At 37.7% G+C, this 19,908-nt stretch overlaps 1 protein-coding gene across 11 annotated transcripts in view; it reads right to left on the bottom strand.

Moving 5' to 3' along the window:
• Positions 1-616: 616 nt before the first annotated feature.
• Positions 617-19,908, bottom strand: part of RBM47 (RNA binding motif protein 47) — a 162,485-nt gene continuing 143,193 nt past the window's right edge. For 9 of the 11 annotated variants that reach the window (XM_007496534.3, XM_007496536.3, XM_007496533.3 and 6 more), the window contains 4 exons: positions 8,135-9,291; positions 6,841-7,047; positions 3,760-3,965; positions 617-1,183 (listed from right to left, as the gene is read on the bottom strand). In XM_007496534.3, coding sequence (XP_007496596.1) covers positions 944-1,183; positions 3,760-3,965; positions 6,841-7,047; positions 8,135-9,260 — 1,779 coding nt within the window. In that variant the 5' untranslated portion in view covers positions 9,261-9,291 and the 3' untranslated portion in view covers positions 617-943. The remainder of the gene's footprint in view (positions 1,184-3,759; positions 3,966-6,840; positions 7,048-8,134; positions 9,292-19,908) is intronic. The other 2 variants (XM_056802556.1, XM_056802557.1) reach the window with 2 other exon arrangements.

The raw sequence follows: 19,908 nt of genomic DNA on the forward strand, positions 1-19,908 counted from the left end.
AAATTTCAGTTTTGGCCTGGAGGATGAATAAGCTAGGTAAAGGCACTCTCTTGCAGGCTGTCCAAGTCCTGCTTCATTTAGCACATGCTTTGAAGGCGAGCACCAAAGCACAGATAAAAAGATACCATCAAAAAAGTAGCAAAGTGGAATCATAAGCAATTTCTTCTTTGTCTCTAACAACTCCCTCACCAAACATCCAATGAGGAAGAGCAACAGTAGGTGGGAGAGGCAGAAATCTAAGAGACCTCTCGGGAAATCTCAGACCACTTCTTCCTCGAGGAAGGAGAGTCTGGAGGTTTCAATTTTTGTCAGAAAGAGAATGTATCCTAGATGGCTCCATCATCCCATTGGCCGGTACAAACACAGTGGCTTCACAAATCTTAAAATTGCACTTTCCAGGATTATTTTTTAAATAAGGTACTCAGGGTTGGTTTTCTCGTTTTTAAATAGCACTACCTTTTTTTGTATCTTTAAATATCGAATATATATTTTCAAAATATTACCTAGCTGCATGGATGTTCTGAACATATAGTCAATATATTTACTAAAGGCACTACAAAATAAACATCTCTGGAGTGCAGAAGTTAAGAAAATAACCTTCATACCGAAAATATAATTGCTAAAAAAAAAACCTTTATAAACATACTCTTGTATACACATAAGCAATGAATGGTATTAAGGCACAGCAAGTGGAACCCTCTGAGAAATGTAGGCATACAGGTGCATTCACCTTAAAAGTCACAAAAACTAGTGACTTCATGAGTAGAAAATATTTCAACATTAATATTTGATAATATTCTTCACTTTTAGGGTTTTATATATATATATAATTACTAAAAGTTCAAGCCTGCTCTTCTTCAGTAGGTTCTTTCTTCATAAATAGTAAAGTGTTCCTTCAGTGGTTTTCTGTTTGTTTTCATGACATCCCCCACCCCTACCAATCTCAGTATGTCTGGTAGACATCGTGTATGGGAACCTGAATGGTAGCCGTAGGGAATGGCTGAGGTATATAGCCACCATAACCTCCATAAACGGCAGCGGCGGCTGCGGCGCTCTTCTGTATTGTGGCTAATGTGGCTGAGGCAGGAGCAGCAAAGGGGACATAACTGGCACCGTAGATCCCAGCCGCAGGAATTCTCTGGACGTTCGGAGCCACTGTGTATACTGGAGTTATTGGGCGTCCCTAAAGAATGTGGAGGGGAAAAAAAAGATCCTGGTGTTAGTATCCATTGTGAACAGGTCTGTGGCACTGGGAGTAGAAACAAAACCAAAATGGAGTGAATTTTGAGCAGATTTCCAGTCAAAAATCTAGTTTTGAATATTTTGTTTGGGATTTTTTTTTCCTTCTGTTAATTTATAAACTGTGGGACCTTAGGCAAGTCACTTCCCAGTCTGATGCTCTTCATCTGGAAAATAGTACTGAATGAGGAGATAAGAGAATGTGTATCAAAGTTGATGCATTTCACAAATTTTAGGGACCAGTATTTTACTGTATTTTATAATCACTCCATTAAAAATGTATGTCTTTAAAACAGACCACAAAGAGCTGTAGAATATTGTGTATGCCTATATTATATATTGCATATAAACAATGTATGCATATACACATGTGTATATATATTCAATATTGTACATATTGTATCTATCAATACAAATCTAGTAAATCTAGAAACAGATACTATATATATATATGAATATATGATATATTACTGCAGTGTTTTAAAGGTTTTACTCTGTGTGTGTATATCATGTAGATACAGAGAAACAGAAAGAGAAATACTTCTAACAAGCAAAAAATTTTAACATGCATATTAAATGGTTTCAGTTTGCGGTAAACCACTATGTACACTTGCAACAACTTTTAAAATGTATATTCAGTTCTACAATAATGCTTATTGGTGTAATTATAAATTTCTCTTTTGCTTATGTGTTGGGATTGCAGAAATCTGTGTTGTGTCACAATACCTCAACCCTTCTGACCCATTTCCATTAGCAAACTTCAAGCATCTTTCAAAGTAAAATGACCATATTTGTTGTCTATCATCTGGTGCAGGAGGAGCTATAGTCAGAAGGCTGTCATTTCCCCCAGCTCCTACCATGGTCCTGTGTGCAGGAGTTTTGGCCTGCCCCCTTGCCTTGATCATTGTCAGCAAAAAAAACAGCAAGTAAGCCAAGCAATAGCCCAAGGCTATAGATACTGTCATTATTTCTTGTAACGTTTACATATTTCTTTACCGTTTAACAACAAGACAATTGTACATCATTTTTATTTGGTTACCTTTATTTTTTATTGTGACATTGGTGAAGTTTTTTGAGTGCTGCGCTATTTCCCCATAGGCTCTGTTTTTTAATTCCATGATTTTGCATAGTGTTCACTTTTTAGGGATTCATATTGAATTCTATACTGAAGCAATTGTACATTAGAAGACATTTAGAAATTTCTCATTAGAAACATCATCTTTCTGTTGGTAAATGGAAGTTGTCTATGTACACAGTGAAGTATAGACATAGCATTTCTAACACTTGTTATGCCAGACATTTTGCAATGAGACATGTTGATAAAAAACTTTTAAGTATGAGGATCCTTTTTAAAGGTTAAAAAAATAGAGGTTCTCTCCTGATAGCTGATAATCAATACTTTGCCAAGGTTTTGAAGTAGATAAAACAAAAACACAGACTCTTACAAGAGTCTCATAGTTCATCTGGCCTAATTTTGCCTATCATTAATCACTTCTACAATTTTTCAATAATTGTTCATCCCACCTCTGAGAAGTCCTTCAGTGAATAGAAGTTCCACTATCTTCTCAGGCATCCAATTTCACTTTTGGACAGCTCTAATATGATACAGGTTCTTTGGGTTTTTTAAAAAATATATATCAAGGTTAAATCTGCCTGTTGGCAACTTCCACCTCTGTCCTCAGTTCTTCCCTATGTGGTCAAATAGAAAAAGTCTAGCTTCTCTTCCACAGGATGGATCTTTAAATATCTGCTTTAAGTTTTCTCTTCTCCATGTTAAATGTCCCCAATTCATTCCATCAATTCTCATACGACACTTCTTTGCACCATGTTCATTGCTGTCTTCTGTACATTTTCTAATTTAATTTTTTCCCCTAAAATATGTCGCCTAGAGCTGAAGGACAAGGAATTGATATGACCCTCACTTTAGACATTATGCTTCCCTTAATAAAGTCTGGGATAGCATTAATTCTTAGCTACACAACCACACACACTCATTCTGAGACTATTGTCTATTGCAACTCTCAGATCTTTTGCACTGAAACTACTGACTTGTCAACCTCCATTTCCATCCTATACTTGTGAAAGTGATATTTTTTTAAGCCAACAACATTACATTAGTCTTTTATAAAATTTCATATTATTCAGCTTTTTATTTATCTAGCTCAAGATCTTTTGGGGGGTTTGGATTTTGCCCATTCAATATATTAGCTATACATTTAAACTTCATGCCACATGTTCCTATGTCTTCGTGTGCAACAAAAATAATGGGATACCCCATCGACAGGTCTTCTTTGAAGATGGTATCAACAACTTAATATTAAAGCTGTTATTCAGTATATCTATCAATGTCTGACAGCTTCCTAACAGCAGGAACCCGTGTTTAAAATGAATATGGCTTACTTTATCTTATTGTGGGCCACAGAGTTCTAGGCACATAAGGAACTCAGAACCTAACAATACACAGAGAAATAGTGGAAAGAAATACACTTCCCATAAATTTCCATGACATAAGAACCTTACCTGGAAAGGTGGAGGGGTGGAAACAGCAGGCATGACGGCAGCAGCAGCGGCGGCGGCAGCAGCAGCAGCGGCACTGGCTGGGTCTGGTTGTACTGCTATGGGGTTGATCATATGTTCCATTGTATGGATTTTGCCATCTTCCAGCATCTTGGGAGCAGGGGCAGTCTGAAACATGGAATACTGGGCCCCAATAGCAGGGATTGCCACTAAAACAAGATTCGGAATGGGGAAAACCAAACTGATTAAGATTAATATATTTGTTCTATGGCGCAAAATCAAATACACCAGCCAGAAGTTCCCACTAGATGAGAAATGATCCATCAATAGTAACATTCAGTATGGAGTAATTTCTTTCATCTCTATAGTTGGAGGGGGTCTCCTATGTTTTAACCAAATAGGGTCTAAATTGGAAACTGGTCAAGATCTTGAGATCTAGACCAGACCTTAGAAGAGTGAGCCAGTCCCCTGCATTATCACTTTATCACTAGTAGCCTTTCTTGGTTTTATTGTTTTTTAAGAGACAAGAAAGGCCAGGGTTTCATTACAAACTTAGAGGAATAGATTCATGCTCTTAGCTCTAAATTTGATATTTAACTCTAGACTACTGAAATACAATGGGAGAATACAATGTGTAAAATTAAAGATAGAGTAATTTTAAGGCAATGATTTCCAGGGTGCTTTCTGAATGCATCACCCAACTGGCAAGTCTTTTTACTGGGTGTAAAGATAAAGGCATTTCAATCAAAGTTTCAGAAAGCTAGCAATATTTCCTGAATGTTTACTTGGTGGAACCCTGTGGGGAGACAATAAGAAAACACAGGTGGAGATTACAGTATAGTATAGAATAGGGAATTGAAATGTATAAAGAAGTTATTTTATATGAATGATTATTTTCCCAATTATAAAAGTGTTTAAGATAATAAATTGATTTAAAAAAAGAATATGAATTTACTAAAGCATAGAAATTTGTAATTTATATATAATTTGCTAGAATTTGCTTCTATTTATTTACACACACACACACACACACACACACACACACACACACACACACACACACACACACACACAAAATGATAAAGAGCTTTGCAGTGCCTAAAGCTGTTAAAATGAATGGAGTAATAGACAAAAGAGTTCAGGGAAGTGTTCAAAGGTTAGTCACTGAAGGAGAAAGAAAGAAGAAACTATTTCCTATGAAAAAGTTTATAACTCTAAAGGCTGTTTCCCTTTCATATTATTGCAAACTAGAGAATCATCAAGAGGTCATGCTATGCCATTAAAGACATTCATCTTTCACAAGATACTAAATTCTTTTATCAAGCCTTGCCCCCAAATTAGATGTTGGCACTTAACTAGCTCACCTTTTATTAGGCAATTCTGCTCATCTTTATCATTTCCAGATCCCTAATGAAGGTTAGTCTTAAGAAGGTAGAAAAGAAGAGTCCTGGCTTGAATGCCATCTTTTCTAAGATGGACAGGTGGAACACATAAAGAGAGCACACCTTCTAAAATACAAAATGCTTTTCTTGATAAAAAGAAACACAGAAGATGAGAGAAAACTAAGGCTAACCAAGACCTAAAATAGTTTAGTTGGGACCTTTCAGTTCACTGTATTTTCTTCTGCAGGACTCTGAACATTTTATCTAGCTGGAGGCTATACTAAATCTCTCTATCCATTCAACAAATCATCCATCCATCCATCCATCCATCCATCCATCCATCCATGTACCTATCACTTTGTCTTTTCTATCATTGACCCTTACATTTTTGACAATTACAAACAGGAAGCTCCTTCCCAGGAAGTAGAAGACAGAACTTGTGAAACCTGGGTCAGTTTCATGCACATGGAGGAGAGACAAGAGAATCCTTAGATGAAAGGTTTAGTTTGACACTTGCTTCATAATGTGAATGATGGAGATCTGGTCAGAGAAGCTCTCTGTTGGCAGAAAGGATATCTCTTTGAAGAGAACCTCTAGAATTAGGCAAATACTTTCTTCTTCTATGGACCAATCCAAGACTATAATCAAAATGCAATGATCTCCTTGGGTCTATGATATTTGGGTAAAGTTTGTACAACTCTGACCCATGGATGGATTAAGACATGAAAGGTATAACTAGTTAATGTTGCCTCCTTTTGGAGGCAAATGCTTTAGTGGAAATAATCCTCTCAAGAAATCTTCAAGTTACACTTGTTGAGCCAAGTATGGCATCAAATAGAAATATGGAGCAACTTTGCTACTAACACCAAATCACTGACAAAGATGTGTGTGTGTGTATGCACGCATGCATAGATATACACACATGTACACATCTATGGTGAATGTACTGTTTTGATGTTTTTCCTATATTCACTTGGAATGTAAGCTTCTTGAGGGGACAGGGATGCTGATGTTTTCTCTTTCTCTAGAGTTTTCCACAGCACCCAAGGCCCAGTTCTGCAGATGGTAGTGGATTAATAAGTCACAAATACTGAGGACTATTTGAGAAAGAATGTTGTAGAGCTCCTGAGGAGTTGGCAGTTTTTATTGGGATCCAGTGGCTTGACTTTTTACCTGTATCCTCACTACTTGGCTGGATTTAAAAGAAGGGGGTGTTATAACTAAGACTGATACTTATTAGATGGTGATGCAGAAATTATAGTGTCTAATATTTCACTTCCATGCCATTTCTAGATCACCAATTCACTAAGGCCATAATTACAAAGGAGAGACAGTGGTCCTGACTACTGAAGTAAGAGCTTCCACCCTTCTCTACCAACTCTTCTAACAGATTTAAGGTGTCACAGGAGAGAAAGGAATTTCCCTTGGTCACATTCAGCCCAATCAACTCTTATTCAGCCTCTCTCTCTCTCTCCACAGAAGGCAAAAGGTCTCACCATTGGTGAGTCCATCAGGTTATCCGAAACTGGTAAACACAAAAGAGTCGAAGCATCTACCTCTGTTGGCTTTGTCTAAGAAACCCCAAAAGGTGAAGGCACCTATTTGCCTGTATCCAAGCCTGAGAAAGGCTTAGGTTCCATTTAAAGAGAAGTCTGTGGTTTTGGCTGAATGGACAAGGCCCATCCTTCAGATTTATACTGACCTGTACCGGGTTTAATAGGAACTGGATTGACAGCAGATAATTCCAAATTCGGTACAAGCTCATATCCTTTTTCTTGCTGCTTTCCTTTCCCTTCATGATATCGGCTATATATGCCACGGCCTGCAGAGTATCCCCCGAGGTAAGATCCCCTAGGGCCCGGTGCTCTGTTGCCAGCTGCACCTCGCCCTCGGCCTCTTACGCTCCCTGCTTATAGAAACAACACAAAACTGGGATGAATAATCACGAGTGACAGTGCCAGGAGGCAGAGCTTCACAAAGCTGAAGACTCCAAGTATCCTGACATTTGGCTATTTACAAAGAGTCAAAATTGCCCATGCTAAAACCTTCTCGTTTCAATGAAGTATTATAGATGCCCAAAGGAGCTTCCTATTCCTGAGTGAAATTACTATATACATTTTTCAATCCACCTGCAAAGTAAATACAATGTGTTTTAGTGCAGTTTAAAGCTACAGAAGTGTAAAAATGCACTAAGACTTTCGTTCATATATTCTCCCTATATGTAGTCACAATTCTTGGCCTATTAAGAACATACCATGTCAATGAATGACATTTCCATCATTGAGATGCCCATTTAAAATCACCACCTTTAAGACTTCTATTTTACAAATTGGAGAAATTTAGGCACCCAAATCTACAGTCATGGTGCAACAGGTAGACTTGGCATAAGATATCCTAAGAAAATGTGGTTTAAAATCTAGGTTAAACTCCTGGTTCTACTAACTAGCTGTGTGACCTTGAAGAAGTCATTTGATCTTTCTGAGCCTCAGTTTTTCCATCTATTATGTGCAATAATAATACCTGGATTACCTACTCTATATGATTGTGTTGTGAGAATCAAATTTAATGATGCTTGGCAAAGCATTTTGTGAAGTATCATGCAAAAAATGAATATAGGCAACATGACACAATGGATTGGCTCTGAAACCCCAGAATATGGGCTTAAAACCCACTTAATTTTCAGCAAATCATTAACTTTTTCTGGGCCTCAATTCTGGGTATGCTAGATTCCCTTTCAGCTCTTAAGATCACTGTATGATTTTACTTTTTAAGCAGATAGTAATGAGCTCTATGCTTTATAATGACTAAGACAGATGCAGACGGCTTCAATTCTGACAATGATTGATCAAAATTAGTATATTTTGAAAAAAAAGCACTCCATGCATATTACAACATACAATTGAAGCAAATTGATGGGCTAGAAAGTGATGATTAAGGGAAGGCAATGAATGATTCTTTAGGTTAATAAATAAAAACGCCCCAAAGAGCGAACCTACCTTTCACAAAATAATCTCTGTTGGGCCCAATGAGAGCATTGTAGGGATAGCTATAGTAGGCCAAGGTATAGGGATCGCATGAGTAAACATAGTTAGGCTGCTGGGGCGTCACTTCTGCCGTCGCACTTCCTTTGGCTGCCTTCTGATAGCGTGTGTATTGCTCTTTGTCTACCGGTTTGGCCAAAGTAACTTCCAGACACGAGCCTTCGAGCTCGGTGCCATTGAGGCTGTTCATCGCATGGACGGCATCTTCCCGGCTGGTGAAGTGAACAAAGGCGTAATCGCGGATCTTTTTGACTCGCTCCACACAGCCAGGATTAAACTGGCCAAAGCTCTTTTTGATGGTCTCCTCGGTGGTTTCGATCATCAGATTTCTCACGTACAGGATCTTCACGGTTTCCATGACATCTTCATCCACATCGATCTCCGGCTCTGCCCAGTCCACCGCGATCTGGTGTCCCCACAGCTGGATCCTTCCGGGCATGAGCTTCCTCCTGGCCATGGCCGCTGCCCGGTGGCTCTCGTACTCCACGAAGGCAAAGCCTCTGTTCTTCATCTTATCCGCGGCACTCGCGTACACGATAACATCCAGAACGCCTTCGGTCACCTTAGAGATCTCTTCCAGGATCTCCTCTCTCTTTTTCATCTTCGGGATGCCACCGATGAAGAGCCGGCAATTATCCACACTGCAGCAGACGCCGAGAAGTCGACCCGGTCTGATTTCGTAATTGTTCAGTTCCCTGACGGCCCGCTTGGCTTCGTGCTTGTGAGTATACATGACAAAAGCGTAGCCGCGGTTCTTCCCGTCGAAGTCCATCATCAACCGCATCTCGTAGATACGCCCGACGGACTCGAATACTGGCACCAGCTCGTCTTCATACACGTCTCGGGGAATTTTACCGACGAAGACCTCACAGCCGCGCGGGGGGTGCAGCCCTTCCCATCCAGGGGGAGGACCACCATACTTGCGCTGACCATTTTCCTGTATCATACTATAACCCGTACGCTCCATGAGAGCCAACAGGGCAGCCTCATTAGGCGCCCCGGCTATACCTTCAGGAACTTTGGCTGCCGACACATTGGTGGAATCGTTGCTCATGGTTGTAGTGGAATCTTCTGCTGTCATTATGTCAAAATCATTCAAAATTTGATGAAATCTGAAGGAGAATAGAAAAAGGATTTTAATGTATTCTTTTAGTTCTGTGCTTTAAAAAAAATTACTGTTCATCTTAGAATTAATAGCTAGGCAGTGAAGGTTGCCCAAGGTCATACAGCTAAAAAGTATCTGTGGGCAGATTTGAATTCAAGATCTCTTCTCTCTAGGTCTGGTTCTCAATCCACTGAGCACTTAGCGGCCCCTTTTTATTACATTCTTTTTTAAAAATCAATTTAGTCAATTTAGAACATTATTCATTGGTTAAAATAATCACATTATTTCCCTCCCTCCCCTCCACCCACCCTTCCTGCAGCCAACACACAATTTCATTGGATATTACATGTGTCCGTGATCAGAACCTATTTCCATGTTGTTGATGTTTGCATTAGGATGTTCATTTAGAATTTACATCCTCAATCATATTCCCCTTAACTCATGTGATCAAGCTATGGGAGGGGGTGGGAGGAGGGGAGGGAAAGAACATGAATCATGTAACCATGGGAAAATTTTCTTATTTAATCAATTAAGTTAATAAATAAATAAAAATAAGGTTAGGACTGCAATTTTATGTCTTAAATGAGTCGCATGTATCAATCTTAGTTGAAAACCAGAGTTTAACCCAGTGGAATCATGCGTCAGCTATGGGGGGGGGGGGGGGGGGGGGAGAATGATCTTTGTCTCCAATGAATAATGTTTTGAAATGACCAAATAAAATATTGTTAAAAAAAAAAAAGAAAACCAGAGTTTAAAATATTAAAAAACAGAAACAAGCAAACAAAACTAGGGGACACATTTATAAATACAATAGTTTCAAAGAGCCAAATTATTACATTAAAAATGGTTAATTATTTGATAAAAATTATAATATTTTAGCAACTGAAATTTTTTAAAAAAGAACAATTCTGGAACAGAACAATATCTATTCTAAATATTATTTCCCCACCCTCTAAATTCTGACCAGACCTAGAATTTCCTTGATGTATAGGCAGTTCCCAGAACTTCCTCTATTAGTGTAAATTGGCACCTTCTTTGAAAGTTTTAAGAGTTTCCTGGTAGACTGGTATGTTTAATGATTTACCCAGGATTAAATAACCAACACATATCAGAATACTGTCAAAGGGAAATATTCCTTCTACAAAAGCAAAAACAATTCTAATAATAAATAAGATATTGCCAACTTGGATTTTTTAAAAGCTTGCATCTTGACACTTCTTTATAAATGAACACAGACTTTTTGATTATAAGAATTTAAAAAGAAATTCTCCTACAAAGAAATGGTTACACGATGAATTCTCTGGCATTCAAAGTCCTTCATAACTTGTTTTTTTCCTCCCTAATCTGACAACTTTCCGGTTTTCTCACACTTTATACACTATCCCAACCCTACCTCCCATCATATTCTTCAGTTCAATGCAGCAGCTTCCTTGCAGTTTCTCAAATAAGAGTGACTTTGTATCATCTGACACCATGCTATACTAGACTTGAGAATATACTGAAGGAAAGTCAGGAATATTCATGGCAAATCTTTGTGGTAGCAAAAACAAAAGAAAACAAAACAAAACTGAAACAAAAGTGGGTGCTAACTGACTTGAATAATGGCTGGGCAAAGGGCAGTTTGTAAGTAAGGGGATGCTATGCTCCCTTAAAAGATGGATATAGAAATTTAAAGAAACTTGGGAGGATCTGTATGATATGATGGAGTGATGAAAGCAGAAACAAGAGAACACAATGATCCTGTAAAAGAAAACAGCACTAACATCCTCTAGCCCTCCGATCGATGCAGGAAGTAACCTTATTCTAGAAGGTTAGGATGACACATCTCTCCCCTTGCTGGAGAGGTGGAACGTGAGGGATGCTGTCAGGCAAGACAATGCATTGGCTCCTTTTGTGTAGTGGTACTTGTCTGTTACAATGGCAGGGGACACAGTAGAGGGGTGGAGTGCGAGGCATGAGTCTATTGTGGGTAATGAGAAACAAGAGCACTATTTAAAAAAGCACCAAAAACACTGGAAAAAAGATGGACATCTTCAATGTTTTTAAAAAGAAACCAGGAAAACAAATAAAAGCTGATAGGCGCAAATAGGGCAAAAGGAAAGAAATCACTTCAAAGTCCCAATTCCAGAGGAAGTCACCATAAAATGGCTGTATCCAGGCTGGAATCTGGTGGTGACTGTAACCTACCTTCTACTGATGACCGAATGAAAAAGTCATCACAAAGTGGCTAGTAGATCTTCTTGTACTTAAGGAGTTCAGTGTATTACTCACATTCCCAAATTACGAATATACTATCCTCCGGACTGCTGACCAGGCTTTGACATATTTTTAAAAATTCCATAAAAGTAGGGGCCATCACAAGAGGGCCCATTCTGAAAAAGGAATGCAACCCCCTCCCCCCATCATGATTGAAAATCCCTTTCTTCTCCCATCTGCCTACGTAATGCACGATTATATTACATATTATATTAAATATAGGAAATGAGGGAGCAGCTGGGTGGCTCAGTGGATTGAGATGGGAGGTCCTGGGTTAAATCTGGATCAGACATTTCCTAGCTGGGTGACCCTGGGCAAGTCACTTGACCTCCACTGCCTAGCCCTTAACACTCTTCTGCCTTGGAACCAATACAAGAGTATTATTTCTAAGACAGAAGTTAACAAACAAATAAATGAATTTTTAAGGATAGAATTCCCAAAGTCCTAGTGCAGTCTTAAGCTATTAAAGCTGAAAATAAGTATCCTGGTAGTACAGGTGTTCTCAGAAATACATATCTGGATGCCCTTGTAGACATACAAGTGATTTCTCTAATGTCATCCCTCAAATTGGTAGAATTGTTTACAAATCTATACACCAATGATGCCTTAGGCAAACATAAAAAAACTATTTATCACTAAATAAAATTCTAAAGATGAAAACTTTGCAAGACATTTTATACACAATTCTCTATAGCACCACAGATATTATTCTCCTTTTTCATAGAAATGATACTCAAGAGTTTAAATGACTCACCTATGATCAAAAAAGATACTAAGTGCCCAAGGTTGGACTTGAACCCAGATCTTAGTTTGGTCTAGCATTCTGCTCGCTACCTATGCTGTCTCAAGAGCAAGAGAGAAAATAATTGAAAGTTTAATTCGAGCTAATGTAATCGTACAGAACAATTACATGGAATGGTTTAAAATTTAATTGACTAGAAAAAAAATCAGAACCCTATCCACAACCCTTGTTTTTTAATCTTCCTACTCTTCAAATTTTAATTACATTGATCTTACCTCTTTCCTAGCATTTTGGATTTGAGAGACAAAAATATTTAATACTAAAAATGTCTTAAGGATACAAAAAAATTTTTTTTAATTTAATAAGCATATTCCCGTCTGATTTCTACCTAGTATGTGCTCAACCAATATTGGAATTAAATCATTTATTAAGTCCTTTCAAACGAGTGCCATATATCTACCTTCACTCTTTCCTCTCTAATCCTTCATCTGTCAATTCCAAGCCATCTGTTATACCTCCTTAATAAACTTATAATTCTCTGAATTATAGCTATCTGTGTTTTATTCCTTCATTTCTCTAGGTTGTGTCTTACCCCATTATTAGTCTGCCTTTTCTATGTCAAGCCCTATCTTCTGGACTCCAGGTCTCCATCCTTTTGCACTGGCTGGTTGTCCCTCATGCCTAAAAAGAAGTCCCTCCTCACCACAATCTCGCAGGATTTTTCTCTTCATTCAAGCTACAGCTTAAGCACCACCTTCTACATGAAGCCTTTCATGATTCACCCAACTGCTAATGTCCTTTCTCTATCCTTAGCATTCATTCATTTTATCCTGAACATTCTTATTTATATAAATGCAAGTTCCTTGCAAATAAGGATTGTTTCATTCTTTAGATTTCTGTGGATAGTCAAGAGTTATAAACTTCACGAGGTCAGGGATCATATCAATAGCAAAATAAAATTTTTGATAGCTATAGATTTGTTGTCTATTCTGTGTATGAATCCCCAGGAATTCTGAAATGCTCTCATGAAGATTCATGTCTCCTGTTTCATCTAGACTCCCCCAGTGTGCACAGAGTAGGGGTTTAATAAATGTTTATTGAATGGAATATAAGAACGATGGCACCCTGTAGATTTCGGTACTGGCCCACATGCTTTCTGGCATAGCAACCAGTCTTCCAAAAATATCTGTACGTGCCAACTTTCTAATGACAAAAGATAACATAGTTAATTTTAATTATATGCAATGAAAAAGCTTTATATCCGGTATCTCTTTCTAATAAGGAACTGGCATCCAAGATTCATTAATCAATAGATTACATCAATCATACATTAATAAAATATATTATATATGACAATATATAATAATACATTAATCAATGTTCCAGGCACTGTGGTCAAAATAAAATTAATTCTCAAAAGAAGATTTGAAAACTATTAAAAACGTTATGAAAATATAGTCCAGATCACTAATAAGTAAAATGCTAACCAAAAGACTTTTTTTTTTTAAACCCTGACCTTCCGTCTTGGAGTCAATACTCTGTATTGGCTCCAAGGCAGAAGAGTGGTAAGGGCTAGGCAATGGGGGTCAAGTGACTTGCCCAGGGTCACACAGCTAGGAAGTGTCTGAGGCCAGATTTGAACCTACTTGATGGTGTTTTTTTTTAAATTAAACCCTTACCTTCCGTCTTGGAGTCAATACTGAGTATTGGCTCCAAGGCAGAAGAGTGGTAAGGGCTAGGCAATGGGGGTCAAGTGACTTGCCCAGGGTCACACAGCTGGGAAGTGTCTGAGGTCAGATTTGAACCTAGGACCTCCTGTCTCTAGGCTTGGCTCTCAAGCCACTGAGCTACCCAGCTGCCCCCCAAAAGACTATTATTGGCAAAGGTGACAAAAGATGGGAAGAGTTCATGTTGGACCAGTGAGGCTGTAAATTGGTCAAATCATTCTGTTAAGTAATTTGGAATAATGCAAAGAAAATAACTAAAAAGTCCATATCCTTTTACCTAGAATCCACTGCCAAGCAAAAACCCCATGATAAATGTTAAAATGATAAAAAATAAAGGCGATATTTATAGTAAAGCCTTTTGTGATAGCAAACAACAAACAAACAAACAACCCCCCCCCCAAACTGGAAACAAAGTAGATTGTTGATTGGGAAAAGCTAAACAAGTTACAGAGGTAAATGTAATAGATTAATGTGCTTTAAGAACTAATGAATATGATGAATATTAAAAAGTGCATGGGAAGAATATGAACTGATGCAAAGTGAAGTAGGCAGAACTAGGAAAGAACCCCACAACTACTGTAATGATGTAAGTGGGAAGCACAATAACAATTAAGAAGATAACCCCTTCCCTTCTTTGTAGGTGGAACATAATTATGGTTATGGAACACTAGAGATATCAGAGAACTTTTAGATATATTGGTAAGTTTTGCTAAATTGTTTTGCCCCTTATGCTTTCTTTGTTAAAAAGAATGATTCTCTGTGTGACCCTGGGCAAGTCACTTGACCCCCATTGCCCAGCCCTTACCACTCTTCTGCCTTGGAGCCAATACACAGTATTGACTCCAAGACGGAAGGTAAGGGTTTAAAAAAAACGAATGATTCTTTGGGAGGAGAAGGATAGAAGGTTATGTTGGAAAATGTAGATGTAAAAACAAAAGATATTAATAAAAAAATTTTAAATATATTTCATAAGATTAATTTTTTAGAGAGTAAGCAAGATATCTGATCTTAATTTGTGAATGTACTCTAGGCAGATACACCCAAGGCTTTCTAAAAAAATCACTAACCCCAATAGAGTAGCTGGCAAATACTCTCATTATCTTTGCGTCTTCAGTGCCTAGCACAGTGCTGGCCACATAGTAGGGGCTTTGAAAAATGCCTGAATTGAGTTTCATGACTCAACTTGTTGTTTATTATGTAAGTGAGGGATCAGGGCCAAATCAGCTATAAGTATACATCACACCCAGGCAACAATTTAGTTTGAATGGACCTTCCCAACACATTTCTTGATTTAGGAGTTAAAAATGGCTCACCACGAGGCTGCTCAGATTAAACCACTGTTTGCCCAACAAAATCTTCTGAGAGCACTTCATTCTTGTCTTGTCATAGAAATATAAAAATATCAATATCCTTTCAAGTCAAACAATGATCTCGAACAAACAGCCAGATTTCTTTCTTTCATTTTAGTTCCAGTTAAGGTTTGCTTTATTAAAACAATAAATTAGTTTATATTTGAAAACCAGATCAAAAGTCTATGTTTTCCAGGTTGAACTAGCTTGCTATTTGCTTTTGATTAAAACTTCAACTTTAACAGCACTATGATATCTCAGAAGGGCATTCTGGCAATGGAAGAATTCCCAACATTTACCCCTCTTTGCATGCAGTCAGAAGACAGGGTGGCTTTCAGTTCTGGTATTATTCAAATGTGCCTATTATTACATAAAAACTAGTTTTTATTTCTTGGAAAAATCTGGGTTTCTAAGAGATAGTTCCTCATTTGTTACTTGACTGACAAAGCCTAAGGGGACATATTAATCTGGAAATACTGACCTCAACTAGATTGGCTTCTATTCTTCCGAGTGTCTTATGCTTTTGGTAAGAGGGGATTCTATTTTTTGGGTTTTTGTTTTGTTTTTTAACTTAACAGCTCTGCTTTGACATTCTGTATCAATACCATGAAATGTCAGTATTTTTCTAATACCATTAGCCTTTATGTAGAGCAATGCACAAATCACAACACTGTTTAGAAAACTGAACAGCGGACATCACCCCAAAATGCCAAAAAATCCATTTTATGTAGCTAGCTCTGGAAAAAAGGTAGAGTCAAAAGAGCAAAGCATCTCTTTATGTATAAACCACCAGAATTGGATCTTTTAGCCCCCTCCCAACTCTAGCTCTGTGATTCTATGATGTTGCGAATAAAGGGTGTCTTGTACAGAAAACGGAAATATTTTATGAAGCAATGAATACTGCCACAACCCCATAAAAGTTTCAAGGAACAACCTCGGCTGACCTAACCTTGCCCATTTATCTCACTGACTGGTGCCAAGCTGACACCGCCCATTAGAATAAACAGCTAAGTGAATACTCCCACAAATAGGCAGGCCTCTGGCACTGGGTCATTTTTATTACCTTAGGGTTTTCAAAGTGAAAAAGTACAGCTCAAAATGGAGGTAAGAAGGATTAAAGTACAGAACATTTTAGCTTACGTTCAAAATAGTTAAGAAAAAGGTCTTTCTTTTTCTGAGTAGAAATCTGGTTCAAATGTCACGCCAGCAATTTAATTCTCTCTCCTAAAAGTGCCTCCTAGGAATAAAGGACATCAGAGGGATGGCCTCTGGAGGTCGACAAAACCCAAATCAACTTTTATCAGAGGTTGTTAAAGGTTCGCATCTTTTCCAAAAGGATCTTAAAGGGTTTTTTGGACTCCTCTCTTCCCACAGTCCTAATTTAAGACTAATTCAAGAAAAAAATAATGCTTACACGGTTTGGCTTATACAGAATGTTATTCATTCAATAAGTTACGATGCTTGATGAACAAATGTGAAATTAAATAACTTAAATTTCCTAAATGCTATTTTATTTTTTTTTAGATACGTATCTAAAGATGATGGTCTCTGGTAGTTCCCTTACTGATTCCAAACATGTAAATTGGTTTACCATGGTGAGGGTAAAGGGCTGTCTGTCTTCCCCAATTATTAAGAGATTTTCAGGGGTAATAATAATAGTTCACATTTATAGAGAGCCTTAAAGAATACAAAGCCCTTTTGCCTAGATAATCTCATTGGATTCTGAGGATGACAGTGTTTTGTTTGGTGCTACATAATAGCCTACCTAGAGAAGAGGTAGGTCACACATCCAGGGCCTTTTGGTGTCAGGATTTCTACCCAGGTTTTTCTAACTCCAGGGACTTTGCTCTATTTACCAGACCACACTGCCTTTCATTCATACAAAGTACACAGGAGGTGGCACCTGAGTTCTGGTCTGGGGAATTCTAAGATGCAGAGGTGAGGAGGAAGTAGGTTTCAGGTACAGGGGACCACCCGAAATAAGGCACTTAAGCAGAAAATGAACTGTCCTTTATAAGGAAACAATCCTCTAAGATCCCACAAGGATGACGCTTTTCAATGGAGAAAGGAACAAACCTACGGTGATGAAATCATGGATTAAAAAAAAAATGCTTACACAATATCAGTTCCGAGATAGAAGAGTGGTAAGGGCTAGGCAATGGGAATTAAGTGACTTGCCCAGGGTCCCTCAGCTAGAAATGGCTTGCGGTCACGTTTGAACCCCGGACCCCCCTTATCTCGCTCCTGAGCCACCTCGCTGCCCCAAAATCTTGGACTCTTGAAGAATGAATACCTCAGTATTTCAGTACGTTCTAACCAGGACCTTCAACTTTTTTCTTCCTCTTTTTATCAGGATTGTTCTGGGAGGTAGATAGGAAGAATTAAAGAGAACATGGCCAGTATAATTCATAACTAGATTTTCAGCTCCTTAATAATCTAACAGTTGCTATTCTCCTATCGCAAGATGCCACATTGCTAATGGTGGTGGTGTTATCTGTATGCTGCAGCGTGGCTAGGTCTAATACATGACCTTTGTCATCTGTTATTGAGTTGTTTTCGCCACTGTGTCTTTTGGACCCGACTGTCTCTGTACTTTTCTTTTGTCATATTTTTATATCTACGAATGCCAAGGATAACCCAAAGGGTCTCCGAGGTCCAGACTGCATTATTACTTGAAAGGACACACTTGGCTCTCAGCAATATTACCAAATAGCCCCCCACACACACACACACACACCTTTTCTGAGGGGAAAAAAGGCAACAAAAAAAGATAAATAATATTCACAAATCAAAGGATTTAGAGCCAGAAGACGCCTTAGAGATACAATCCCTTCATTCTATAGAGGATGAAGCTCAAGCCTAGAGAAGTTAAGTGACTTATCACACAGACAGGAAATGATAGAGTTGGGATTTCAGCCTCGAACCTATTTAACTGACTTCTAAAAAACTACACAATACTTATTGAATAGAATTCTTCAATGATATCATTGAATCAGGCAGGCAGGACAGCTGCTCAACTTATTAGAGAACTGTTAAGTTAAAACCTGAGAATAAAGTTCCCATAAAAAAACTTGGCCATTGAGAACTAAAGGCTTTTTATTAAACAAGTCAAGGCACAATTGATCATGAACCAAACTGAGCCTGGTGTCAATAGTATTTGATCCTCTTCATAAAAACCTCCTCAAGGAAGGGAGACCACACGAATCATACAACCTTGGAAAACTTATGTATAGATTTGTTACTAGAATAAAATAAAGGAAATTAAAAATATAATAATAAAGACCTCCTCAAAGAGGGAGACCAAATGAATCATACAACCTTGGAAAACTTATGTATAGATTTGTTACTAGAATAAAATAAAGGAAATTAAAAATATAATAATAAAGACCTCCTCAAAGAGGGAGACCAAATGAATCATACAACCTTGGAAAACTTATGTATAGATTTGTTACTAGAATAAAATAAAGGAAATTAAAAATAATAATAATAAAGACTTCCTCAAAGAGGGAGACCAAATGAATCGTGCAACCTTGGAAAACTTATGTATAGATTTGTTACTAGAATAAAATAAAGGAAATTAAAATAATAATATATAATAATAATAAAATAAATAAATGATGATGATGATAATAATAATAATAACCTCCTCAAGTGATATCAGTGGTGGGACAGTGGATGGTTCTGTAAAATGCTCCAGCAACAGGCTGGTGGACAAGTGCCCTTTGAAAAAAAAAATCAAAAAAAGGAAGTAAGAACATCAATGAAACATTTAAAAAATGCACAAAAAGGGCAAAAGGAAGGTGGACTGGAGAAAGAGAAAAGCAGGGTGTTATGTTACTATGTTAAATGTATTCACTGCACAGTTTCATATACAATCATCTTTTTCTATTCTTTAAATACCCATGTGCTCATTCATACTTGTTGGCATTGGCTGAATTGATAATAAAAATAATTTTAAAGAGAAAAAAATTAGGAATGACGAGTGATATAGCTAAATAACTACCATCCACTTGAACATCTACTTAAATACATTTTAAACTGAATTGAAAATTCTGCCTATGAAGGAAGTTAACTCTTAATGAAGAATAATGTCCTAATGTAGGATTTCTTAACGTGTCACGGACTCCTTAGTAATATGGTAACATCTATGACCCTCTTCATGAAACAGTATTTTTAAATGCATAAAATAAAATACATAAAATTACAAAGGAAACAAATTACAATGAAATATAGTTAGCAAAGTATTTTTCTAAATAAGTTAAAAGGTCCCAAGGAAAGCTAGGTGGCACAAGGGGATAGAATGCCATGACTGGAGTCAGGAAGACTCATCTTCCTGAGTTCAAATGTGACCTTGGACACTTGCTAACTGTGTGAATCTGGGCAAATCACTGCGTCCTGTTAGCCTCAGTTTTCTCACCTGTAAAATGAGCTGGAGAAGGAAGTGGCAAACCACTCCAGTATCTTTGCCAAGAAAATCCTAAAGGGGGATCATTTCAGATACAATTGAAAAACAACATCAGCAAAGTTGAGAGCCCCTGCTCTATGCTCAT

Source organism: Monodelphis domestica, chromosome 6 (genome assembly GCF_027887165.1).
Source record: "Monodelphis domestica isolate mMonDom1 chromosome 6, mMonDom1.pri, whole genome shotgun sequence".
Taxonomy (NCBI): Eukaryota; Metazoa; Chordata; class Mammalia; order Didelphimorphia; family Didelphidae; genus Monodelphis; species Monodelphis domestica.